We start from the raw sequence: 25,892 nt of genomic DNA, 5'->3' as shown, positions 1-25,892 counted from the left end.
CATGAGAGGGTTGCGGCCCTTGTCAAGTCTAGGCGAGAGCCCGATCCTTGCCAGCAACCCTTGTCGGACTTAGAAGAAAAATGAAGGAAAAAGGGAAAATAAAAATAAAGAAAAGAACATAGAAAAGAAAAAAAATTAAAAAAATTATATAATTATCCACGCCGACGCCGATCATGTCACGTAAATCTTTATGTGCATTTTAATCTTTAGGCTTTTTATGTTTTTTTTCTTTTATTTACTAACAAATTTTATTTAGTAGCCTTTCCAAGTAACATATTCTTATGAAGAATAGATTAAATGTCTCAATATGCATATGGACGTGTTTTAATAATATGGATTAGGTTGCTAAAATTATATTACATAAAAAGTTATTAATATAAGTTAAATGAGTCAATTTGGGCTAGACCATTTTTCCTTCCTACCCGACCCAACTCCTCCATTTGACGGGCCTACAGGCTATGTATTTGCTGTGCATGCATCCGTCTCAACGGGTATGATATGCATCCTCATCCTATTTTGCGTCTATCTCTCAATTTAAATTGCTTTTTCTCCCCATCAAGCGGGTTATTGGTATGCAATATACCTATTGTTCGGACAATGTGTCCAACTGAAAAACAAGAGAGTATGTTGAGATTTAAGACATGGGTGACTAGGGGATCATGGATTATACTCCTTATTTTCTTTTATAAATGTCCTCGTCGTGTGAAGAACGTTAGCCTCAATGACATTGTGAGGTTTTGGGAAAGAACTTGATGCTGTTTAGATCATGCCAGAACGCAAATGCTTTACACAACAGGGCTAAAAGGAAAACAAGATTAGCATTACCAAGTTCCAAGTCAACCTTGGAAATTCAATTTCTCAAGCTATGTATGATCAGACAAGATCAGACAAAATAACCACCAGATCCACTATTCTGTTATAGGTCCCCTCCGAAGCATCAGTAATACCACTATTTAAACAATGGACTACTCGATAAGAATAAAGTAAAGCAAAGTAGGTGACTCGCCGACATAGAGCCAAACGATATTCAGAGCTCCCCTAGAAAGCTCACCCTAAAGATTAAACATCCCGGGCATTTGGAAAATTCATGATACATTAAGTCATTGCTCCATTATTATTTCCAGAAGAGCCAAAATAGAATGCGAACTGACGACACAGACACATGGTTGAACCAAAGAGAAATTCTTAAAGGATCATTCCAAGAAGCATGACAGAGAGGGAAGAAGACTTCAACAGAAAACGTTGCTGTCATTTAAGAAATGAGTTCACATTCCACATCGGACGTTAGTAGCATGCTGAGCTGTCCTTGAGCGGACTCTTCTAACTAAAAAATTGGCTCATTGTGATGGAAGGTACAGGTCTGCAACGATATCGATTGCAACTGGGCCATGATAGAGATACTAAGCTGTAATTCTCGACCTGCCTTTTGCTATTCTTCGAGCAATGACTCTCCGACCACCCTTGGTTGACTTTCTGTTTATGTAGCAAAGTGTTACAATTCATAAGAAAAACTTTCGAATAATATTAATTCCATAACAACAAATAGCTCGAGGAAAATATATTGTCGAAAAGCAGGACAAACAATGCTATGAAAGTGAGAGAAACAGCAACGGGTGGAAAGCTATTGTGAATGAAGCCTTTCCATTTGCCATAGCAATCACAGCATGGTCAGTATATAACCCTCCTCAAGGCAGTAGCTGGGTCATTCACCAGCTAAGAATGATTTCTTGAGCTAGTTCCGAACTAAGGGCATGCATGGAAACACTCCAAAAAAGTGTTTCCGGCACACTTCTGTACGGAAAGTGTTCCCGGGAACAAAAAAGGAACAGAAACGCGTTTGGTTGCGTTTCTGTTCTTTTTTTTTTTTGTTTCTGGAACGAAATAGAAACAGAAAAAAAAAAAAAAAAAGTTGTTTCTCCCGAAAGAAACACTTCTTGGAAGGAACAAAAGAACAAAAATCACTCTTCTCTCTTTCTTCTTCTCTTCTTCTTTTCTTCTTTTTTTCTTCTTTTTCATTTTGGCCGGTCGCCGGCCTCGGCCATGGCCGGCGACCGGCCGTCGAGGCTCGGGCTCGCCCAGATCCGGCGAGGCCGAGCGTCGCCGCCCCCGGCGAGGCTCGGGCGAGCCCGAGCTCGCCCGCCAAGGCGAGGCCGAGCCTCGCCCAACCACGGCCGGCTCGGCCTCGCCGTGGGCCGGCGAGCCTCGCCGTGGCTGGGCGAGGCTGCCGGCCCCGTCGGCCGGGGTCGCCGGAGGCCGGTGACCGGCCGAAGAAAAGAAAAATAAAAAGAAAGGAAAAATAAAAAATAAAAAAATTGTTTAAAAAATTAAAAGAAACAAAAAAATAATAAAATTTACCAAACGTGTTTCTGTTCATTTTTTATTCCCGGACCAAACGTTACCAAACGTGTTCTTTTGTTCAAAAACTGTTCCCCGGAACAGAAACACTTTTTTTTGTTTCTGTTCCCAGGAACAAAAAAAGAACAGAAACAAATCCATGCGCACCCTAACAGTCTTATCTTAATCCATTATTTTTCGTTCCTCAGGCACAGTCACCAGATTTAAACAACTCACATTGACGGGCAAGCTCACATGCAACCACGCACATTGGGAGAGAAGAAGAAGAAGAAAGCAAGCCATACCGAGCAAAGAATCCATGCGTCCTCTTGCGCCTAATGGTACTGGGCTGGTATGTCCGCTTTGTGGCCATGAGCATTGGATCACTCGACGAGTTGACATCACCTGCACACGAGAACGAACCTTGCAAACATAAAGAGAATGTAGAAAGGTATCGGACAAGCAAGCATATGCAAGAGAGACACAGTGGGTTGTCAACCTTATCCCAGATTATTGATGATTTGGTCGCCCATTACACAAGGCCAGATTGCTACAAACATTATCCGATCTAAATCTAAATATAGCAAAAGTGACTACACAAACAGGAGAATTTATACAATCACAAATTGAAGAAACACTGTCATGTCAAAAAGGAAACAGAGCTACTATCACGAGCCTTAAAGAAGCAGGGAGTACTCTGAATATCAGAAAGCTTGCAAGTCAAATTTTAAGCTGAAAACGAACTATCCTGCCAACCCCACTAAAGTCACGGGAAGGACGATGCATTCGAGCGATTAAGATGGTCAATAACAGTTTATTTCATCAAATCTAAAACTGTCAAATTCACCAGAAACCATATTCTTTAAAAAAAAAAAAAAACAAATTTTCGGTACACGGTACACCCAGTAGTAGTAGTACCATGAATTTGCATCGCCAAGGCAACAACGCAGTAGCTATCGACAAGCAACGAAAAACTAAACACCAATCACAGAGACAGAGACAGAGAGAGTACCGTCGGGTAAGAAGAAGCTAAGAGACGGGAGGCCGAAAGGATGAAGGAAACGGTGGGAAGAGACTCGTTCGAGCGAATCGGCGTCGCTCTGGTACAAATGGAGAGCGGCATCGGGTTTGGAGACGGAAGGGAACAGCCTCGGCGCGATCTCGAGGCTCGGAGAAACGAGGCGTTGGGCCGGGCTAGGGTTCCAACGGAGGAGAGGATTCGTCAGGAGGCGGCTCGCCAGCGAAGCTCCGTTTCGGATCAGCGATTTGGTCGCCATCCTTGTTCTCGGACTTCGATTGGAGTTGCGTAGACTCTGCTAAAACCCTAGAGAGATTCAATCGACCGGTGAAGAAGGCGAAGGTGCCTGATTCGGAGCCGGAACCCGACCCGAATTCGAACTACGGGGGACCCGGGCATCAGGTCTTCGATGGGCCAGGCCCGTGCAATGCTTGGGCTCTAGTTGAATTACAATGTGCAAAAATCAGAAGTTTGATTTGCATGTGCTTTTTTTTTTTTTTTTTTTATGACCCAAGAACCCACGCACCGTATCAACACGACAACCCGACAACCTGGCGCAACAAGAACGAAAACCCAGGCGACGCTAGTGGAGGACCCACCACCCCGACATCGCATTTAAGATTTCGTGCGGCCAGCGGAATTCGAACTCCTTCCCTCTCACAAATGATCATGGGAGTACTTATCAAACTAGACCACCGCAGGCAGTGATTGATTTGCATGTGCTTTTCCTATTAGATATCTAAATTAAATTACAATCACATGAAGGCATAGTTATTGCAATAATCGGAAAAATCAAGTTCTCTCGAATAAATAACATATCATTTTATGAAGTTCTTTCTTTTTTCCATTTTGATTTCATCACTCTTTACTTCCTTTTCATTTGAACAATCTTAAATGTGATGTCGCTTCACGTGAGAAAAATTAATACTAAAATATACTCATATCATCCTTTAATTGGTAAGTCATTTAATTTTACGAGCTCTTGATACCCAATCAAATTGACTGCATTTCCAAAGCAAAATTCCACTCTCTTATTATAATACCCACAACAAGTAACTACACTTGAGATTATAACTTGTATTGTATACATCCCTCTTGATACTTGAAGTAGCTACCACTTGCAATGGTACGTGACTAATTTGCATAGGGAAAATTCGTCATATAACGATATACATACAAAATAGTAGAAAAAATTCAAAAACATATTACACATGAGAGCATGTCATTAAAGTACTCAGCAAGAATTTAACCTTGAGTTAACATCACATACACATTGATGTAGGATTATAAAATATATCTTTGAGCACTCCCAATAATTTTTTCATACATACATACATACATACACACACATATGTATATACACACATTATCGTAATTCTAATAAAATCAGGATGTCAAATTGCAAAAATTGAAATGTTAGGGCGGGCGATATGCCACAATCCCAAAAAATCTCTGGGTTAAATGTAATTCTCCCTTTCAGCTATTTCCTCGAGAAAAAAGATTGGAAAAGCCAAGTGGTATCCAGTGGGTGCAAGGGAAATTAATTTTAAAAAAATAAAATAAAGCCATTTCACGGTTCAAAGTGCCACTATATGATCTACAATTCACGTCGTACTTTCCTAAGCTCGTCGACAAGCAGAGTAAATCACCTCTATTCATACATAGAAAAACATTATATCCATGTCATATTTTTCGATTTCCTTCCTTTTTTTTCTTTTGGTAGGAGATCCCCTTCTCAAATCAACTAGACGAATCAAAATACATTACGTATGAAAAGAGACGATCTGATCATTTGGATTATTAATGATGCGCGATATTGTTGAAAAACGTCACCCGAAAATTAATGCGCAATAAGATCATCATAATAAATACATAGTCCCTTAAAAATCACAAAACTATCTCTAATAATGATATTAGACATAGGGATATTTTAATTTCTTAGTCAAGTTCAAAACATCATATAGTATCAAACCCAAGCTAACATTTTAATTTGAAAAATGGAATTCAATGGGTCTTTTTTTTCTTTTTTCTTTTTTGAAAAAAAATTACAAATATTATTCACTAAATTTTTCTTAATCAATTATGCCATTCTTTATCTTTAACTCTATGCTCGCACCAAAAGTTCACACTTCACATTTAAGATCTCAAAATACCTGAATAATTTTTACCTTCCGAAGTTTATATTTTTGCAAAGACTCAAAGTGTAAAATGCATAATTTGCATTTCGATAAAAACTTAACTAATAAAAATGAATTATAACTTTCTAACCGATTTTTGCCATGACATATATAAATAAATATTTGAAAGTTGGATATATACTCAATATATATACACCATCAGTGCCTCAACGAAAGTAAAAGAGGTAAAAGTTAAAATAAGAGAGAGCCGGGCATGATTTGTGGAATTTCCTATATACCGAAAAGGCAAAAAAAAAAAAAAAAAAAGAGAGAAAAAGAAAGGCTTTTAACCAAGAAAATGAATGAAATTGAACCCAAGCTTCGGCGCACGCACACTGGATGAGAGGATGAGATAAAACGCGGACGTCGTTTCGTGGTTTGCCCTACCTAAACACACTCAATCCCCTCCCCGGCGCCGGCGAGTCGTTTGCATTCTCTCTCTCTCTCTCTCTCTCCATCAAACGACGCCTCGCTTTCAGGTCTCGCTGGCGTCCCCGTTTCCCAGTTTTTTTTTGTTTGAAACTTCCCCCCGCTTCGCTTCCCTCTCCCTTCATCGGAGGACGAGCTTCCAGGTACACGCTTCGCGCCCCTCTCGCACACGCATGCACGAGAAACCGAGCTCGACGTCGTCTCTCAATCGCGCGGGAACGATGAAATGATGCATCGCCCAATCCGTTTCGTCAAATTCGCGTCATCGTCGTGATTTCTGGAATTTATCGGCGAGCAAGCATGTTTTCCGGTGGAAATGAATGATCGAGTCGATCGTCGTGGCCCGTCCTGTTTTAGTTTTAGTTTTAGTTTTGGTTTGTGATCGAACAGCTGAGAGTTCTCGATTTTGCGGCTGAATTGTGGCTGGCGGATGTTTTTGTGTTTACATCTCGGGGGACTGCAGGTTGGGCCGGGGGCGGCGATGGAATCGCGGGACGAGCAGGTCAGGGGATGCCAGGAGATTCTGGAGGTCATAAGCTTGATGTCTTTTGCGAATTTGAGCGAGGAGCAAGTGCACAAGCTGGTGACGATGAGAGAAATAGCGCGCCAGGTCGTCAGCGGTCGGTTTCAGGGGGTGGGTGGAAAAACGGAATATTTCGCAGGCTTCTATGAAGCGGTCTCTTCTTCCGTTGCCTTAGTCTTTTGTTGACTTAATGCTATTTTGGCCTGGCAGGTTTCGAAGATCGATGTGACTAGGGCATTGCGCTCTACTATTGACGATATTGTAGGTCCAAATTGCAGTATTTTGCTGGCAAACTCCCTAAGGTTTATGTGTTTAATGTGTTTAACGCACGCCGATATGGTGCAGGTGGTCACATGCAAGGAAACTCTAGATATCATAAGTAGGATGTCGCATGAGGGCTTAGATGATCATAGAGTTCAGTTAATGTCGAGGATTAAGGAAATCGCTGGTGCCATTGCTGATAGAAAAGCGGACACCGGCAGTGCATGGCATTATGAATTTGCTGAAAGAGTAAGGCGAAAAAATAGATTAGCCTACTTTCTCGCATAGTGATTTTAAGTTTAGATTATTTTTTAACAGATTAACGAGACTGATGATGCCGGGATCGGAGAGAGCACTATGGACTGTGCAATGCAAACAAACCATGAGGATGTTCACATTCTGAATATGGAAGGACAGGTGTTAATGGACGAACTAACAGGGGTTGCAATGAAGAATGAGGACTATTTTATGGGTGGAGAATTGGTAGAACAAAATGATAACGTGGAACTTATATCACAGTCAATTTCTCATACCTCAATATTTTGGCCTCAAAATGATGAAGTAACTTTGGATTGGGTTGAAGATTTGATGTTGGCATTGAAGAAATCTTCATGGGAAGGTGTCCCCTCTGACCTTCAATTTGTTATGCCTGTCGGTGTGGTTGACAAATTGGTCGATTCAGCCAACAACATTTTAAGTCAAGAACCAAACTGTGTGATTATTAATTGCACTGGCAAGGATTCGACAGTGCTTGTAATTGGTGATATTGAGGGACAGTTCCATGACTTATTGTCTCTCATGTATGACCATGTCGGTGTGCCTTCAGAGGAACTATTCTTTGTTTTCAACGGTAATTATGTCGGTAAAGAGCCATGGGGTTTGGAAGTACTTCTCGTGTTGTTGGCCTGGAAGGTAAGCCATCTTTTTCTTTATCCATAACGAGTAGATACTTCCGTAGGAGCATACTCTGGAAAAGGAGCACTTTTGTCTCCATAGCCCATATTAAATACAACCTGGAAAGAATGAAGAGTGGTTTTGGATAGTGTTATGACTTCATATACATGTTTACTGGCATTATGTAGGATTTGACGTCTTCCAAACCTTAATTTCTGATCCGGATCCTTTCCCATTTGGCATCCTCTTCCTCTGTTAATACCAACTTGTCAATATCCCTCCACCCCCTCCCGTTCTCTCAGATTTAGTACTTGAACAGATATGTGTTCTTTTTTCTGTCGGTTGACTATGTCTGAGCTGTTATTTACATCTAATATTTGGTGTTTAGGTAGTAATGCCCAGTAGAGTCTATCTTCTCCGTGGAAATCATGAAACAAAGTCTTTCTCATCATCCTGTGGCTTTAAGGAGGAGGTGCTGACCAAATATGGTGATCATGGTGACTATGTCTATAAGAAGTTTTTGGGATGTTTCAAAAACCTTCCCTTGGCCTCGATAATAAGCAATAGTGTATATACTACCCATGGTGGGCTATTCCAAAGCACACAAGTTCTATCTTTTGAAGCGATCAAAGGACTGATGATGGTTGGTTCTTTGGATGAACTTTCTAGAGTTAATAGATACACGATAGACACTCTAGATGATGATCATATTCACGGAGGTTCGCTAATCTTAAATGACGTGCTCTGCTCAGACCCATCACCTGTTGAAGGTCTTAGGGAAAAAAGAGTACGCCAAGCAGGTCTATGGTGGGGCCCAGATTGCACAGAGACTTTTCTGAGCCAGTCTAACTTAAAGGTAATGTGAATAGTTCTAGTTATGTCATTCAATGTCTTGTTTTTAATGATGCAGCTTAGCATATGTACATTTGTTCTCGCTGGTAAGTGACGGGCGTTGGACAAATTCAATACCCTACACACTCAGCTTATGGTTTTCCTTTGAATACGAGAATGAAGTGATGATCAAAGAAATGGTATGAACTGTCACTCAAAATGTATAAACTAGAAAGTTAACCTTGCTGAATTTTAATTTTGGTGCTCATTCGAATATGATTTTGGTCATGTTTGAGTCTCGGGCTTTTACCCTGTGTATGTTACGACAGCTGAGTGATTGTTAAGGGCTATCTTGCTGCAGTTCATCATTAGATCACACGAAGGGCCTAAAAAAAGGGCTTGTCGAAAAGTTTTAGAAGCACTGTCCAAAGGCTACAGTGAGGATCACAGTGGAGCATCAGGGAAGCTGTTTACTCTGTTCAGTGCTCCAGAATATACGCAGGTCCTCTTTTTTGGTTCCTATTTACTTCCAGTTGCTAACAGTAACAGGTTTTTATAACATGTGATTATGGCTTTATTTGGATCTTTCCATGGTCCTTGATATCATGCTTCTTTTTGGTAACTGTCTTCAAGTTGAGTTTCATATTGCCCCGCACAAGCTTTATTCATGCTACCGAGTGCCATTGAATTCATAAAATAAATTCCAAGGTTTCCCGTTTGATTGTTTTTTGATAAAAGGAGTTAGGGAAGAATTGGACACGGGAATGTTGGTACATGTGAAATAGTAGAAACTGTTTTTTTTAATCTTTGTTGGTTTTCTCATTATCATATTTAATCTTCATTGATTTTCTCATTATCATAGCTAATATCAGCTCCTATTTGATAAGTTGAATATGGATATCTGCTGTGCATCTTTACCATCTTTAAAATATTTTGAGGCAATTATTGTTGATGAAATTTCTCATGTCTTCCCATATTTTGTCCATCTTTCGGTCACCATCCAGAAGAGTCAAGATAGTTTAGAGAATATTTAATAAATGAATAGAAACTTTCGTGTTGGTTTATTCCATAATGTCTGTGACACTCTCCTGCAAATGTTCCACTCCCACTGGCCACACCTCCATTATTTTTTTGTGCTTTGATATTTTCTTCTATTTCCCACTGGATGTTGGTTGCTAGAGGAGCTTAATAATCACAATAATGGCATCTATGATCTCTGCTCCTGAGGCTTAAATTTTTGTTTTGAAGAAACAGTTCAACTTCTGTCCATTGGCATTGGGTTTTCCAGAATTGGCTCAAATTTGTTTACTTTGTTCTCTCTCTTTTTAATTGAAGCAAATCTTTCATGTATTTTCTTTCAGTTGGCACACATGTAGCATGAGCAATCAGGCTAGTATATCTAAGCTAAAGGATTCTCCCACTGCTTGTGTCATGCAGCTTCCTGAAGAGATGGGAAAAAATGAAGGAGCATATGCTATCTTGAAGCCACCCAATTTTAAGCCCATGTTCTGCTCATTCAGAGCCGTAGATAGACCAAAGGTATAGATGCTACAGTCTGAACTTGCGAAATTATGCATACTCCTATATCAGGAATCAAATATGGATCTGTGCGTTCTAGGATAGTTAGCAGAAAAGTTATGAATGTGAGGATTTATCTTTTTGGTGATGCAAATATGAGGATATTATGAAATATCCACCAGGCCCAAGTTTTGATGAGTTATTTCTCTTTTGGGGATAGGCTATCCATAAGCCTGTTACTCTAATAGTATGATTTCTTTCAGTATCTCCTGTTTTTAATTCAAACCACCCGAGGTTTGAGGTTTGTACTCTAGAGTAGACCCTTACTTTTGGAAGAAAGGAAGATCTCACTAAGGCAATAGCCTTTTTGGAATATCTTATGTCTTTCATCAGGTAGGTGTGTCTAATCCATTTGGTGGAATCCATTGTGCAGGCATGCCATTACGTTGTCAGAAACGATGAAGATGAGGTGGATTTTTATGAAGAAGAAGACTCAACATCCATGGTAAGTTAGTAGCTCTTCTAGGGGAAACAAGCTAATCTTTATTTAACAAATATTTTGATTCTAGATATGGCAGTGATCTTGGTGTCGGCAACTATCTTCTATTGATGGAAAGGCCTGATATTTAGTACTTATAAATGTCTAGTGAAAGGAGTTCATCAAGTAAGAACATAGATGAGCTTATCTTGTACGCTAGTGCCCTAGTTTAAATGGTGCATGATATGTCACTTAACATTTATGCTCAAATTTCTTAGTTTTGTGATCTCCTGAGCCCTTAGAAGATAGATTAACTGGTTGCGCTAAAATTTACTCTCATTTTTTCTGTTGATATTAGAGTCTGGAGGCTTTGGGTGATTCCGTTGCAATGGACCACTTGCATTGTATGGCCGGGATGAATTCTGAAGTTGATTTTGGGGCAGTAGGGATTCACAATCCCCCTTCTTGGAGTGTGCTTTTGTCAGATGAAGCAGGTAACCCACAGTGTGTTCAGCTTCCAGAAGTTCCTGATGTCGAAGGGTTGCCCTTATCTTCCAATTCCCAGGTGATGGATTTGCTAGAATTGCTCCAGTTTTATGGCATGCTTGTCTTAATAAATGTTTCAATAACACAGGAACCTCACAAGTCTGCTTACGAGTACTTATTGAAATTGATTGCAGCCCTGAAACATGAGCTCCAAAGAAGGGTATGTGAAGCCCACCTCAAGTGAAGTTAATTATTATTTTCTTCTTTCCCAAAGTTCACAATTCTAACATAAGATTCTCTATAGGATGCTCAGAGTAGGAGTCGTATGCATGAGTTGGTAAGTTGCATTCTTTTTTTGTCTCGGGCAAGACTTGATGTAATTTCTTATTGGTCCTGTGTTTTCAATTCACCAGATAAAAGAGATGGAAACAAGGAAGACTGTTGCTTATCCTAGAGAAGAACATAGGATTGAAGTTGGCAAAAATACTAACCCTGACAAGACTGAAGTTGTGGAGAAAAGTTCCACCCTCCCACCAACTGGCTCTCTTAAAGCAGAGGAGAGTGCATATCAGGAAGCATATGAATTGAGGTCTAGTTATAAAAGGGCTGTTCCTCATCATGCTTCTAAACAAATAATAACATATAAGAGAGTCCGAAGTCGGGGTGGTCCAAAGGACTAGGTTCATTGGGAAGATGCTTGCTCTGGAGGGTTCTACATTAAACTATAAATGTTTCACTGGGGAAAAGAATCTTTTCAAACGACGACAATGATATTTACTCCCTAGAAATGGGTATTTACCAGCCCAGACAATGAGAATTCCTACAAGAGGAACAGAGTTTAAGCAACAACCTGCAATGGAACTATGCAGCTCTGCTGTATGAAATCACCCATTTTAACAGCTTTCTGGAAGAGCAGTCGGCAATTCAGCTTACGTCAATGCACCTCTGGAGGTAACTGCAGTTAATTTTGGTTTGGATAGCACGATATGTGCATGTGATTAGGTTTATCATGCGGAAGTTCGACTATGTCATTGATCTAGAATTTTATGTATTGAGAATTAAATATTGGTACTAAAAGATTGTATCTCCAGATGGGGATTTCAAGCTGCCGGGTGGATGTCAAATGGCCTTGAGAATTTAATCAGTGCCCGAATTGGCCTTTGAACTTAACTTAGGAAGCACAGGTTGCTAAGCGGAGCTTGATATGCGACTTGCCGCTTGCGTGAGGAAACACACGCCAGTTGGAGATGGCTTCAAGCGGTTCACACACAATGACGTGCGACAATGAAGAAGGCTTGTTGGGTCAGCGCACACATGAGTTCACCCAGCTCCGCTTCCTTGTGTGGTGCAGAGGTTATCCTCTCACAAGCTTACGCAGGAATCAACCGGCTGGGGCGATGCTGTCCGTCACACACTGTCGCTCTCTACTTAGCAACTCGCTTTTGTTGGGAATGGATATTTATTACCTCGGCAATGGTCATGTTGTACCGCAATAGTAAATGTGTAACTTTGTTAAAATAGGCCTGAAAGCAACCTTTGCTGATGCAGAGCAATTATACGAACGAGATAATTTCGATTAATTTTGCTTTTTTAACCATGAGAATTATTAGGTCAATCTGTTTGGCAGAACGAGTGTCGAGCTAGGACGAAAGGGATTCCATCGGAAAATTCAGGCGAGATGGATGCCTTGATTGTGAAACGAGAAAGGGAAAACAACTTCCCAAATGCGAACAGCTAAAACGACAACCGGTACCACCCCCTCAAAGGCGAAACATGTAGACGAAACGAAGCTCCGTTTTTGGTGTCCCGGCGCCGCTCTTCCCCGTCCCTTCACCGGCCGACCGTTTTCTCGCTCGTTCTCTTGGCGCGTTTTCTTTCTTCAATCTGCTCGCTCGCTCTTATGGAGATTGAAGGCGAAGAAGGTTCGAAGGTCGCGCTCGGAAGAGCTCCGGCGACGACGGTCTTCGGCCGAGGACTGGGGTTCAGCACCGACGACCGGAGCGTGTCTCGCAAGCACCTTCTCCTCCAAGGCGTCGGCGACGATGGGACCGTGGAGCCTAGGGTTTCGTTCCAGGTCCTGGGGAAGAACCCGGTGTGGGTCCGGAGCAGGAGCGGCGGGGGGATTCGGGTGTACCGGAGGTCGGAGAGCGGCGAAATCGGAGTCGGCGACCGGTTCTGTGTCTCCGGGAGGAGGCCCGTTTGGTTTGATCTGAGGAAGATTGAAGGAGGAGGCAGAGGCGGAAGCGGAAGCGAGAGGAACTCGGAATGCGAGAGCGAATTGGCAGAGAGTGCTGAATCTGTTGATGTCTCGAGTATTGACCCTGTGAAAGGTTAGTTGGGTAGCTTTCTCTTTCCTCTTTGGAGTTCGTCTCTGCTCATTTTGATTGCTGGAAGAGGAGGTTAGTCGAACTTTGTTGATGAAGAGCAAGCATGTAAGACGCGCAGTTTCGTTCCTGTCGAGCTCTTGCGCGTCTGTGACTTGTGAAACTGTTGCTTTAGAAACGCTTTCTTTCATCCTTGTCAGTTCCATTTTGAATGACCAGATAATCCGCTCTTCCTTCTGTAATTAATAACGCTGCCAAAGTCTAGAATTTCCAGCTTATTTCATTGGAGCGAAGTTTAGTTTGTTTCTTGCTATGGAACTGGTTTAGCCCGGTTCGGTTTTTATGCAATTAGCAATTAGTCAATAAATTAGGGAAGAAAGTCGATTTCTTGAATATCGACCCTGTCGGTAGTTTATTTTGTAGCTTCCTCGAGATAGTTGACTGTGCTGAGTTTAGTTTCTGGAGAACAAGTCTTATCCAGAATTGTTTATAAAATGATTCAAAATAATTTGAGACGAGTTATTTAATTTCTTTTGAAATTTTGGACATGTGGATTGAAGTCTTGTTTGTCTGTATATGCCATTGCGTTGAGAAAAGCACAGCAGTTTTTTGTGAGTTGAGTTTTGCACAAAAATTTTTCGGGTAGACAATCGTTGGAAATAAATTTCTGCGATGTTTATAACAGACACATTTGCTTTTAAATAGAATAAGTTGAAATTGGACATGTTATTTCTTTTCTTAACTGGGTAAATTATCGATAAGGGACTGAAGTTGTCCATGACTTTTAGCCTGGAAAAGCTTTGCTGTTATCTTGCGAGTTAAATATTCCTGAAATGGGATAATTTTTCTCCTTTGCCGGCTTGATAGCAAAATTTACATTATGTTCAAGGCAGTTTTTCTGTTTTGTATGAATTCATTTGACTGGTAGTTTGCTGTATGTTGCTACTAAAATTCGTTAGTCAAGATCAAGATCTTATATTGTGGATGCAGAGTTTGGTTTTCTTGTGATTGGACACGAGTTTGATCAATATCCTAAGCAAATGCTTCGCAATGCAAAGCATTGGGATTGGTTTCTTGAGGACCCGAGTAAAGGCAGTGATGACAGTGGGGATGAAGATGAAGGGACAAAAGCCAAGTGCAGAGGTAGGAGAAAGAGGAGACGGGTTGAGGGCGATAACGGAGATGATGATGAATGGACTGGTGAGAGCGAAGACGAGAAGGGTGTTTTGGCTACTGTGAGAAAGGCTAAGAAACCATCTTACCGGACAAGATCCAAGGACAACAGGAAAGTGAAACCTCCGAAGAGTACAAGAAGTGATAGAACATCTCAGAAGAAGAGAAGTCCTCGTTCAGAAGATGAAGAAGACGATGAAACGTTGGGAGGGTTCATTGTAGATGAGGAGGATGTTGAAGGAGAACAAAAAGAAGAAAGTGAGGATGAGGGAGAGGGAGAGGAAGAGGAGGAATTCACTGATGATGAGGAAGATGAATAGTTCAAGTAATTTACTTGGGATGTAAGAAAATTTTGACGTGCATAGCTGAGGTGAACGCTGTATGTTTAATGAAAACCATGTAATCTGGTCTTTTCACTCTCCTTGTTATTAGTGTTAGAAGTCCTGTACCATAGGCTGTCGCTGACTCTTACGTTGTGAGATATGTTTTTTTGGAGAAAATGATAGATCATCCATCATTTACGGGTGTCAGTTTTCTCCAGTTTTGCTGGTTTCTGCTGTTGATCAATGCCAAGTAGGACATCAACGGTTGTGGATGTAACTGTAAGCAAAGTAATCCATGGGCTTATCATAGTTCTGACTGGCTCTACTTTCTTAAGTTTCCGGCACAATCTTAGAGTGTTTCCTCATAGATTACCGTTCTAACAAAACAGTTTGACTGCCCACACCAAGGCAACGGATTGTTCAAAGTTAGGCTCATTCTTCCTAGTAGCTGCGGTCGCTTAGTGCATCTCGAAGTCACCACAATCTTGAAGATATCATAATGACAGACACTACGTCAATAATGCACCATTGTTCGATTAATTAATCTAATTTTGGAATGAATGAGATGAATTAATCATAATAAAAGAGCAAATTAATCGTTATTGGTAGATTCTAAGTTCCGAATTAAGAACCCTGTAAGTATTTCTTGATCGGATGACGTTCACTTCAGTTGGATCGAACGTCATCATTTCAGATTGACGAAAGTAGAAAAAGCGAGTTTGCCGATTCAACATTCGAAAGAACGAAAATGTCCATTTTGCCTTGCTTGATAATGGAGTTTCGCATATGGAAAGCTGTCTTCTTCCGTTTCCCTTCCTTCTGAAGATAAACCTCTCGGAATATTTACTTCTGAGCACACAGATTTACTGAACAGCCCCTGAGAATCTCGTCATCTGAACGCGAGTCGCTCCGTCTTTCGTCTTATCCTCGACGCCGAAATCCGCAAGGGTGGGGGCGAGCATCGGAGCGCGAGCCTAGCAGAGTGCTCCCGACGCCGCACGGTGCATGAACGCGTGGGTGCACAGGAGCGGCCGCGGCTTATCTTCAGCGGCCATGGCCATGGCAATGTGCTCCGCCTTCTGCCCTCGCGTTCCCCGCCGCTCCTTCCTCGGAGCGACGCCGGCCCTCCATTCGATCCCGCCAGCGTCGCCGTTGCGGCTCTCCGCGAGGGCTCTGTCTTCCCCAGCTCGAGCTTCGAGTTCCGCCTCCTCGTCCCCTGGTAATTTCAACCTGCCTACTCTTATCTCTAGAGTGGTTGGAGGAAAAATTTTGCATGGTCGCGCAGTGGGCTCTTTAGATGACGGCTGTCTCTGTGCAAAGTTTCAACCTTTTTCGGAACCATTTGGTTGTGTGCATCTACTTCTTGTAACGAGTTCGGGGTTGCTTTGCTTGAATGACATCTTGGTGAAGGGTTTTTTAGTTCTTGTTACTCTGTTTTCGTTGTAGCGATGTTGTCACGATGGGGGATTGGTGCAATTGTTATGTGACTCTCAGCTGGACTCTTTTTCTTCTTGTCCTTGCAGCGAATGAATTGCCCGGACGAATTGGGTTTTTGGGTCTTGGAATCATGGGTACGCCAATGGCGCAGAATCTCATCAAGGCTGGGTAGGGGAACTTTTTTGTCTTTTTTACTTGATATTATTCTTTCCCTTTGCTCTTTTCACTTGTTGGACTAGTAGCTGGGTTTTTAGTTTCATTATAGCAAAACGTGTTTAGACTTAAGAGTGACTCTGTTTAGAAGCTGAAGCCCTGCATAAGCCACCCTTTGTCAGTGACAAACTGAAGCGACTAGTATAATCCACAATCTGATTTTCTGCTTTCGTTTTAGATGTGATCTGACCGTCTGGAACAGAACCAAGAGCAAATGTGATCCTCTTGTAAGCCTGGGTGCACAGTAAGTCGTTGCTTTCGGACCATTCTACCTATAAGCATGTTCACAAGTGAACTGTGTGATGCATTTTGTCTCTGGAATTGAGTTAACAATGTGATTTTTTGTTTCTGGACATTTGATTCTTAATTCTGTAAGAAGATCATCTTTTTGACAGTGCACTGGTATTGGGAAATTTATATCTCTGCAAATCTGCTGCTTAGTATTTTCCAAATGGATCATCCCAACTACAATGGGTCAAAGGCACTGGTTGCCTCTATGTTCAACTGATTGGGATGCAAAAGTCATGTCAGGGAAGATCAAATATGAGAATTCCTTGTTGGCCCTTATTGCAGATATAAATCCTCTCCTGAAGAAGTCGCCGCAGCTTGTGATGTCACAATTGCCATGCTCGCTGACCCTGAAAGTGCAGTGCGTATGTTTCAATATTGCTTTTCTTGTTGTGGCTCAATCTTTTTCACAGTGACTAAGAGCTGCTTGAACATAGGTTGATGTTGCATGTGGGAAGCATGGAGCTGCTAATGGAATGAGTCCAGGAAAAGGGTACTATTAATTTGTTTCTTTTTCTCTGTGAGTACTGCTTACATTTGTATGAGATGGCCATCTGTGCTATGTATTTGGTGAGAGACCATTTGAGGAGATGGTGCATTATCTTTTCCGTTGTTGTGGTGCATGTTTTGTGTCCCTTTGATTGTTAGAGGCTCAGTTATTACATAACTTTGGTTCTAATCATTGAAGTTAGTTTGGCCAAAAGAAAATCTTCAAAGTCATTTGTTAACTTTAAGAATAGTTTCTGATGCATTGAAGCAGATAACATATGAAGCCTGATTTTGTTAAATTCCATGGCCATTTCAAGTTGTCTCTAGCCTATATTATATTATCAGATTTGCAATTCCTATCTTCTCTGTCCACTCTGCCTATCTGCATCAATCTTTGACGGCTTGCTCATTAACTTGGGAACTGCATGCATGATTGCTCTACTGACAGTCTCCAAGTCAATCTTGTAGGTGTCTGCTTATACATATTCAAATACTTCTTTTCATGCAAAATAACATATTGCAGGAAAATTGAATAGTGTGCATTTTCATTGGCAGGTATGTGGATGTTTCGACAGTTGATGGGGCCACTTCTAAGTTGATTTGTGGTCATATCAAGGGCACTGGAGCACTATTTCTGGAGGTAAGGTTATTTATCTTGTATTTATACTGATTATACTGTGATGAAGCATATCAATAAATTTTAATTGAAACACTGTGATATGATTAGAGTTCGTGAAACTCTTTTCATGAGCAAGTGCATTTCCTCCAGGCTCCTGTTTCGGGCTCCAAAAAGCCCGCTGAAGATGGGCAATTGATCTTTCTCACAGCAGGTAGGCCCCCTTCCATTTTGTTTATCCATTAAGTAGTTAAACTGTGGGTTCATGGTATGTTTCCTATTCAATGTTAATTCTTGTATGAAATACCTGGAATGGAGTACTACAGCAGTAGCATAGTTCCTAGTAACTTTGAAGAATATATTTTGCTCTGAGATACAACTGACATCTCTTTGGCAGTGAAGTACGCCTTAGAGTAATTGTAGTATTAATTATTGTTCAGGTGACAAAGCTCTGTATGAGATGGTTGCTCCATTTCTTGACATCATGGGAAAGGTAGTCTCTTTTTTTCTAGAGTTCTCCTTTTGCCCAATATGATCCTTGTGCTTATAGTAATGGCGTTTCTACCCAGTCAAAATTCTACCTTGGCGATGTTGGAAATGGAGCTGCTATGAAACTTGTTGTCAACATGATCATGGGAAGGTGCTGCAGAATATTTTTTTTTCCCCGTTTCATCTATTTCATGAATGCTTTGCTGATCATTATGCTTGCTAACCCTAACTCACTCTTCTCTTGACATTGACTAGTATGATGGCATCATTTTCCGAAGGATTACTCCTTAGCGAGAAAGTAGGGTTGGATCCTAAGGTACTTGTAGAGGTATTTCTCATAACCAGAAGATCTATGTTAATATGTGCTTCATACGCTGTTTTTTGTCTGCATATGTGCTTTATGCACTTGGTAATGACTTATCTAAATTACATCTTGTTGATGGCATGCACTCTAATTTGTCTATAAATCATAATTTGCGATATGGTTTTGATAAAATATGGATGTCTTGAATTGACTTTACTGTTTCTGAAAGGATGTCAGTGCATCGATGAATTACGTATTGTTGATATAAGATGATCAGAGTTTATATCTTTCTGTTGCTCCAGTCAATGGCATCATCTTCCTTTGATTTGTGCTATGTCAATTCTAACACCACAAAATTGTAGGGATATCTATTGCATGAATTTTGTCAGGTTCACTGGCGGAACGGTCTTAAACTTGGCTTAGAAACTTGATGCTTGATCTCTTTGCTCATTCATCATGCTTAGGCTCCGTTTTATTTCACGGAAAACAACTTCCATGAAATTTTTCGTTGTTCAGTTCATAGAAAGTAAACTAGTCAACAAAAACATTTATCGCCGATGGAAAAAACACCTTCAAAAGTGGTAAAAATGATTTCCTCTTTTTAAAAGAGAATCATTTTCCCACCTCTTTCTTTCACTCTGACCAAGCCTGTTCTCATTTGTGCACTCCGTTTAATTATTTTATTTTTTTCCCTTTTCTTATTTTGAAGACTCAAATTTTTTATTTCTTTTTCTTTTTCTTTTTTTTTTTTTTTTTTTTTTTTTCTCTTTTTTTCTTTCTACCTCTTCCTTGGCCAATCGCCAATCGGTGACTAGCCACAGGTGAGCTCGAGAGGCATTGCCAAACACTTGTGGCAAGGCTTGAGCTCACCAATCTTGGTAGGCCTTTGCCAGCCTTGGGCAAGCTCGAGCTCACCTATGTCCCGTTGCCGACTGTCACCACGGTCGGTGATTGGCCAAGGAGGAAGAAATAGAAAATTTCCTCAAGATTAGATTTTCCACACCAAACGGAAGAAAATATTTTCTAGTTCATATTCATATTCAGCTTTCAACTAAATATTAGAAAATAGTCATTTTATCTTGGAAAACATTTCCAGAAATGGTATATTTTTTACAAAACAAATGAAGTCTAAAGGTCTATTAAGATGCGTTTGGTAACGTTTTTGTTAAAAAACCATTCTAGAGAACAGAAATAGAAAAAATTATTTCTGTTTCCTGAGAACAATTTTTTAACGAAGAACACGTTTTGTAATTGCACAAAATTTCTATTCCGAAATAGAAAAAGAATAGAAACACGTTTGATAAACTTGTATAATTTTTTTGTTTATTTTAATTTTTTAATTTTTTTTTTTTCTTCCTTTTGGCCAATCACCAGCCTCGGCCATGGCCGGCGACCGGCCGATGTTGCTGGCGGCCTCGCCGGATTTGGGTGAGCTTGAGCTTGCCCAACTAAGGCGAGGCCGAGCATCACCGAGGGCCGATGACGCTCCAGTGAGGTCGCGACGATGCTCCAGGTGGGGTCGCTGGCCCTCGACGGCTAGTCGTTGGCCAAAGAAAAAAGAAGAAAAGAAGAAGAAGGAAAAATAGGAAAGAGAAAAATGTTAAATGTTCCCGGGAACATGAAATAAGTTTTTTTGTTTTTTATTTTATTCCAAATTTGTTTCCTAGAATAGAAACAAGTCTCGAACAAAAACGTTTAACAAACACGTTTCTATTATGGGAACAAACAAACAACCCCTTAGTCTACCAGATTTAACCTTGCATGCTAAATGTCTAAATTGCAACCATGGAGTTTTTTTGTGTGTAAAATTTAACAAGACTCAAAACCATTTAACGATATTTTGTAAACGAAGTAATATAAATGCCACAGAACTGTTCAAGTCAAGAGCATACTCCATTTCAAATCAGATTGTTGACTATACGGGATAAGTGAATGAACAATGCCTGAAGCTCGCAAGTAAGGGTTTGAACTCAAGTGACAGGCAAAATGATTACTGTTTAGATAAATCCTATCTTTCATCGGTTTGGTTATTATTGTTTACTCTTATCAATCAAACTAAGCTCTTTCCTAGGACACATTGAGACTGGGACCTAGTGATATTGCAGGTGGTGTCACAGGGAGCCATTAGTGCACCCATGTACTCAGTCAAAGGTCCTTCGATGGTCCAATCCCAGTATCCCACGGCATTTCCTTTGAAGCATCAGCAGAAGGTTTGTAAATTTGTAAGGACAACCGTCAACTATATACAAGCAGTGCGTGTTCTCTTAATATCATTTACTTTGGCAGGATATGAGGCTTGCTCTGGGGTTAGCAGAATCTGTTTCCCAATCCACACCCATTGCAGCAGCAGCAAATGAACTGTACAAAGTAGCAAAGTCTTATGGTCTGAGTGACCAGGACTTTTCAGCAGTCATCGAGGCGCTTAAAGCAAAACAATGAGCTACGCCTGCATTTTCTTAGTTAACACGGATTACTTTCTTTCGATGCCCTGGGTCATATGTTAAGTTGGCAATGCCTCCTGCTGTGTTGCTTACATTGTTCTTCCTCCATGGATGATAAATGCCTCATTTTGTGCATGTCTTATCCATATGATTTGTAACAAGTTCAATTCTATGATTTTGGCATCTGATTGACTGTAGTTACGGGACATTCCACGATTAATTTAACATAGGCAAAATAAAATGAAGTGTTTGCAATATGCTTGAATTTGTATGCCTTTACGTAGAATGTTGATCTTAGTCTCCTTTGAACCGTGTTATCTATTTGATGTAATGGACTAAAGACTGTTCATCATCTGTCTATCGGAGAATTTTGGTTAAATAAACCACGAAGTGTAATTGTTTCCGCATGATTAACTTCATAGTAACATGGGCCAATTGTTGTCAAGTGAAGAATAGAGAATTCTCTCACAGTTTCCAAATGAATCGACGTGATGGGGAATGGGATGAAAGAGGAGTAGGCTTGTAGCAACGATAAGGTCAAATCCGTGCTTTTCTTTCGCATTTTTTCCCTGCAATTTTCCTAGTGGCGATGTACGTATTTTGTGCTTATAATTGTTTAAGTTGGACTCACCGACACGGTCTGCTGTCTTTTATAAACTAGCGTCCTTTTGGTTGCGGAAGATATATTTCTTAGCATTTTTCAGGTTTTAACCCCCAAACCATGTCTTTCAACATCTGTGCCAATTTCCTCCATATCAAATCACAGGTGCTCAGCTAACTAAGACGGAAAATAACCTTCTGTTATAAGTTGAGGGAACATTGGAAACCCCTGATTATTTTTTCCGGTAGCAACGGTTACTCGAAATTCTTTTATTTGATAACTGAACAAGCAAACGATTTTATCTTTCTCACATCTTTATTCAACCATAAAGAATCTCGATCACACTGATTCTTGCCCGTGCTCTTTCCTGCATGCGCCATTCCCCTCATTTTACTTTTAACAGATGGGATCAATAAATATGAGCTTTCTTCATGCTCCAAGCAGTCAACTTTGGCACCCCAACACTCTGAGTCCCATTGTTGAAGACATGCAAGTGGGATCCATTTTCCACAGCCAATACAGGGTAAACCCTAGCTGTGATGCAACTCTTCCCCCCACCACCAAAGCTCTCCACGATAGAATGATCAATCTGTTGAAGGCAGAAGGGCAAAAAGAGGGAGAGTCAAAGCAAGTTAACCATAATTTGAAATCGTGAATTAAAATATTCTAGGATTCAGAAACGTGGCTTCTCGCCATTGAATTGCCATCTTTGTTTCCTTTGTGGAGTGCAACATACGAGCGCCTAAATTAAACGGATCTTGCTAAAAATAGGGGATGGTTCGAGAAACTTTTCGCTTTTACAGCATGCAAAAGAGGGACAATCATACCAAATTGGCATGACAAGCGACGACAACTAAACATAGATGGACGTCAGCACCTTGGGGTTGCACTTTACAACTAACACTTATAATGATCCATTTGTTTATGAACATAATGGAGAGATCGACCAGATTTCACATGCCGAAAGAATTTCCAAGTCTAGATTAAAAACATAAAGTGTTCATATCTATGGATGAACTCACCAAGGTCCTCAACGACAGCTTCTCGTGAAGAGGGTCCACATCCAAAAAGGCTCCATAAGTGGTCTTATCATTGTTATTGTTAAGGGAAGATCTGAAAGCCAAAAAATCAGACCAGAAAAATTAGGTACTTTTTAGGTGGTGGTGGGTGCGACATATGCCCTTAAGATAAAGAAACGAATTAAAGAGAGGGAGGTCGGACCTGCTCTGGTCACTACACATGAGGACAACATATTTGTTCTGGCCTTTGAAAATTCTGAAGAAAACTGCCGTGTATTCTTGCAATCCTTTTGAAGCCATGACCAGCAATCCAAATGGTCCAAGACTACCTTTAACCGAAGCACCCTTTTGGCTACACAGCATCTGTGGGTTGGTCCAAGTTGGGTCTAACACTTCTGCCTTCTCTAGCTCCTTTACTTCAAATGAGACCTCTACATCTGCCTGCAATGAAAAAGGAGATTGTAGGGAACCACACCCAAGTCAGCATTCTAGAACAGGGAGTTAGGTTCGCAAAAGAATCGGGTCTGCCTATAGTGCCGCTGGAAACAAAACCTATCAACATGCCTGATGGAAATGTGACCAGAAAATCTCACCTGTGCAGCTGTAATACCAGAAACTTCAAGAACTGTTCCTCCCTTAATCAATTTGTTGGGCAAATCAACTTGGTTGGTACGTAGCTTTTCTATTTCCACTATCGGCCATTGCACTAACTGCTTTCCAGATTTGTCCAGCCAAAGGGTCCTTGGAATTGCCTGCCACACAACCATTCCTAACATCAGCACTGGCATAGGCCACTAAACATAATAAACCCGACTTCACCTAATTTTAACTGAATCTAACGTTTGATTTTTACCCATTCACTCATCTTTAACAATTATCAGATTAATAAGAACAAAAATTATTTACCTGGATCCCAGACCATCCTTTCTTGATGTCATCATCCACGCTCGACGACTCGTTGATCCAACCCCACAAGATCCGCCGTTTCTTCTCACTGTCGAAGAAGGTCTTGGAAGCATAAAACTTGCCGTAATCGTATCTCAACCCCGAATCGCTGTCTACTGATCCCTCGTCAGGGACATACTTATCCGTGACGGAGTTATAAGTCCCGACAGTGTAGTATTCATGCTTAGTGTCATCCAAGCTCACCTTGAGCACGTGCTTGACATTTGGCCCATTAATGGAGGTGTCCAAGCCAACAGGGACTTGAACAGAGACGGGGAAAAAATCTGGGCACTCCCACATCCCAGTGTTCTCAGCAGAGTGAAGTGGGTGTTGAGCCTCGGTCCAGTGAACAAAGTCTTTGCTTCTGTACAAAATGGCCATTCCCATCCTGTCTTTTTTGCTCCCAATGATCACCCTCCACCTCCCATCAGGTCCCACCCAACCAGTTGTGGGGTCTCTGAATGAGCTTGCATTAATCCCGTTCATGGCTGTGGGTGCCATCAGAGGATTGCGGGGTGATTTCACCCATTCAATCAGATACGGGTCTGATAAATTCTTGGGCACTGCTAAGTTTTGGACCTGCTGGTTCTGGGGGTTAATTCCGGTGTACAGGATGGCCGGTTTGTACCCCGGGAGGATGGTGGCCGAGCCCGACCAGCAACCGTTGATGTCGGACTTCTGAGACGGGAAGATGGCAGGGACGTGTGGGGTCCAGTTCACGAGGTCCTTCGACGTGGAATGGGCCCAGACGATGTTGCCCCAGACCGCGCCTTTCGGGTTGTATTGGTAAAACAGATGGTATATGCCCTTGTAAATCATCGGCCCTGCAGTGCAATGTGTCCGTTTGTTTTTAATTTTAGCAGGTCATTTCCACATAATTTTAACGTAGTAAATAAGTGATACAAAGAGACGAGCATATTATAGTTTCTACAATCAAAACAAACGCTCTGGTCTATGTGGTCCTAGCCCCATAAGATAAAATATTCGGCGCTTTAAGTTTAGCAGGTAATTTCCCAAGATTTGAAAACCAATAATATTTGAGGTAGACAACAAATATGCTCTTTATGACCGTGACGGAATATATACTGAAGCATTTGAGAAATGAAGAAAATGGACTGATGCTGCATATTTGTTAATTATTCAACTCATATAGATATTAATAGTAGGTACCAGGGGAACAAAAAAATAAAATTATTGATGGTCTTGGTATGATAAAATAATGAGTTAACACCAAGAAATAAGTTAAATTATTAGGGGGAAGAAATCAAGACAGTAAGCAAACTAGGGGAGGGAGAGAGAAACTGACTGACCATTTGGATCTGAGAATCCCATGAATCCAGTTTGTCCATTTCACCACCAGACCAGGTCAAATCAGCACGAAGAATAAACCAGCAAAGCAAAACAAAACTGTTAGCTACATTCGTGGGAGATAGCAACGTGAGAGAGAGAGAGAGAGAGAGAGAGAACCATTGATCCAGTTCTTGGGAGGTTGGAAATGATAAGATGTCCGGTAAGGCTGCTTCACGGAGGTTGATTCAACAGTGGTCTGCAGATGCCGGTAGACTTTGTGAGAGGCTCCAACATGGAGGACGCCATGGCCAAGCAAGACAGAGATGGCAAGAACAGCAGAAGCAAGAAGATGAAGAAGAGAGCTGGGTTTGGCCATGGTGAGGCGTATCTATCTCCTATGTTGGGAAGAATGGTGCTTCCCTACGGCTTTCTGAGTACGAGCTGCGAGGAGAACGGATATATATATAGGCAGCAAGATGTTGTGTTTTTCGAGCGGTGGGGACTAATGGTCACATCATGTTAGTGGGGAACTTTTTTCACAGAAAGATAGGGGCTGCAGAAGAGATAAGGGCCGAAGAGGAGGAGGTTGAAGAATCAGAGGGTCTTCTCATATCACAGAAACTTCCAGGAAAGAGAAAATAACGTGATTCTCTTTTCTTTACTTTTTTTTTTTTTTTTTGTCATATCTTTCGTTGCCGGTTGTGAAGTCAACGTTCGGAGCTGGTTTTTGCTGACTAAAATAATTGGGGATGATGCTACAGGTTAAGACAGAGGCTGAGAAAGACAGCTATGGCTGTCCCCATTTTTGAGCCTGCACTCTGCAGCTGCCTAAAACTCTCCTGCTGCGAATTGATAACTTGGTTTGGCCATGCGTGAATTGAAAGGGAGCGTTGAGGAGAAAGAATACAGTAGTTGGTGATTTATAAAAATAGGATTTTTTTTTTCATGCATTTATTCTTATTTATAACTCGAGTTACGCCTGTTGCGGCTT

General features: G+C 41.1%; 5 protein-coding genes across 9 annotated transcripts; 3 read left to right on the top strand and 2 right to left on the bottom strand.

The window, feature by feature from the left end:
- Positions 1-1,022: 1,022 nt before the first annotated feature.
- Positions 1,023-3,671, bottom strand: LOC104449981. Its single transcript, XM_010064340.3, has 3 exons — positions 3,347-3,671; positions 2,640-2,739; positions 1,023-1,473 (listed from the first exon to the last, which is right to left on the bottom strand). The coding sequence occupies exons 1-3, from the start codon at positions 3,609-3,611 to the stop codon at positions 1,401-1,403; spliced, it is 438 nt and encodes a 145-aa protein (XP_010062642.2). The 5' UTR covers positions 3,612-3,671; the 3' UTR covers positions 1,023-1,400.
- Positions 3,672-5,884: 2,213 nt separating this feature from the next.
- On the top strand, positions 5,885-12,529 carry LOC104449975 (serine/threonine-protein phosphatase 7). 3 transcript variants are annotated; one of them, XM_018875924.2, is made up of 14 exons: positions 5,888-6,101; positions 6,422-6,592; positions 6,692-6,742; positions 6,827-6,991; positions 7,061-7,654; positions 8,025-8,492; positions 8,829-8,969; positions 9,905-10,006; positions 10,419-10,490; positions 10,822-11,028; positions 11,098-11,169; positions 11,254-11,286; positions 11,363-11,900; positions 12,041-12,529. In XM_018875924.2, the coding sequence occupies exons 2-13, from the start codon at positions 6,440-6,442 to the stop codon at positions 11,627-11,629; spliced, it is 2,325 nt and encodes a 774-aa protein (XP_018731469.2). In that variant the 5' UTR covers positions 5,888-6,101; positions 6,422-6,439; the 3' UTR covers positions 11,630-11,900; positions 12,041-12,529. The 3 variants fall into 3 exon arrangements, with proteins under 3 accessions (XP_039171449.1, XP_039171448.1, XP_018731469.2); XM_039315515.1 differs by lacking the exon at positions 12,041-12,529 and having other exon boundaries at positions 5,885-6,101; positions 10,822-10,957; positions 11,363-11,472; XM_039315514.1 differs by lacking the exon at positions 12,041-12,529 and having other exon boundaries at positions 5,886-6,101; positions 11,144-11,169; positions 11,363-11,442.
- A 161-nt stretch (positions 12,530-12,690) lies between these two features.
- Positions 12,691-15,052, top strand: LOC104449977 (cyclic nucleotide-gated cation channel beta-1). The gene is made up of 2 exons (XM_039315516.1): positions 12,691-13,279; positions 14,264-15,052. The coding sequence occupies exons 1-2, from the start codon at positions 12,850-12,852 to the stop codon at positions 14,764-14,766; spliced, it is 933 nt and encodes a 310-aa protein (XP_039171450.1). The 5' UTR covers positions 12,691-12,849; the 3' UTR covers positions 14,767-15,052.
- A 461-nt stretch (positions 15,053-15,513) lies between these two features.
- On the top strand, positions 15,514-21,303 carry LOC104449978 (glyoxylate/succinic semialdehyde reductase 2, chloroplastic). Of its 3 annotated transcripts, none has more exons than XM_010064337.3 (12): positions 15,515-15,988; positions 16,293-16,374; positions 16,598-16,663; positions 16,993-17,068; positions 17,145-17,200; positions 17,752-17,836; positions 17,966-18,026; positions 18,253-18,305; positions 18,382-18,452; positions 18,557-18,629; positions 20,711-20,815; positions 20,892-21,303. In XM_010064337.3, the coding sequence occupies exons 1-12, from the start codon at positions 15,775-15,777 to the stop codon at positions 21,042-21,044; spliced, it is 1,095 nt and encodes a 364-aa protein (XP_010062639.2). In that variant the 5' UTR covers positions 15,515-15,774; the 3' UTR covers positions 21,045-21,303. The 3 variants fall into 3 exon arrangements, with proteins under 3 accessions (XP_018731471.2, XP_010062639.2, XP_039170710.1); XM_039314776.1 differs by having other exon boundaries at positions 15,733-15,988; positions 18,557-18,617; XM_018875926.2 differs by lacking the exon at positions 16,598-16,663 and having other exon boundaries at positions 15,514-15,988.
- A 522-nt stretch (positions 21,304-21,825) lies between these two features.
- On the bottom strand, positions 21,826-25,448 carry LOC104449979 (beta-fructofuranosidase, insoluble isoenzyme CWINV1). The gene is made up of 7 exons (XM_010064339.3): positions 25,079-25,448; positions 24,922-24,930; positions 23,573-24,435; positions 23,260-23,418; positions 22,869-23,107; positions 22,670-22,760; positions 21,826-22,236 (listed from the first exon to the last, which is right to left on the bottom strand). Exons 1-7 carry the CDS (start codon positions 25,275-25,277, stop codon positions 22,057-22,059), a joined length of 1,740 nt encoding a protein of 579 aa, XP_010062641.2. The 5' UTR covers positions 25,278-25,448; the 3' UTR covers positions 21,826-22,056.
- Positions 25,449-25,892: the final 444 nt, after the last annotated feature.

The sequence above is a fragment of the Eucalyptus grandis genome, chromosome 6 (genome assembly GCF_016545825.1).
Source record: "Eucalyptus grandis isolate ANBG69807.140 chromosome 6, ASM1654582v1, whole genome shotgun sequence".
In the NCBI taxonomy this organism is placed as follows: Eukaryota; Viridiplantae; Streptophyta; class Magnoliopsida; order Myrtales; family Myrtaceae; genus Eucalyptus; species Eucalyptus grandis.
This window is presented reverse-complemented; position numbering and strand designations above follow the sequence as displayed.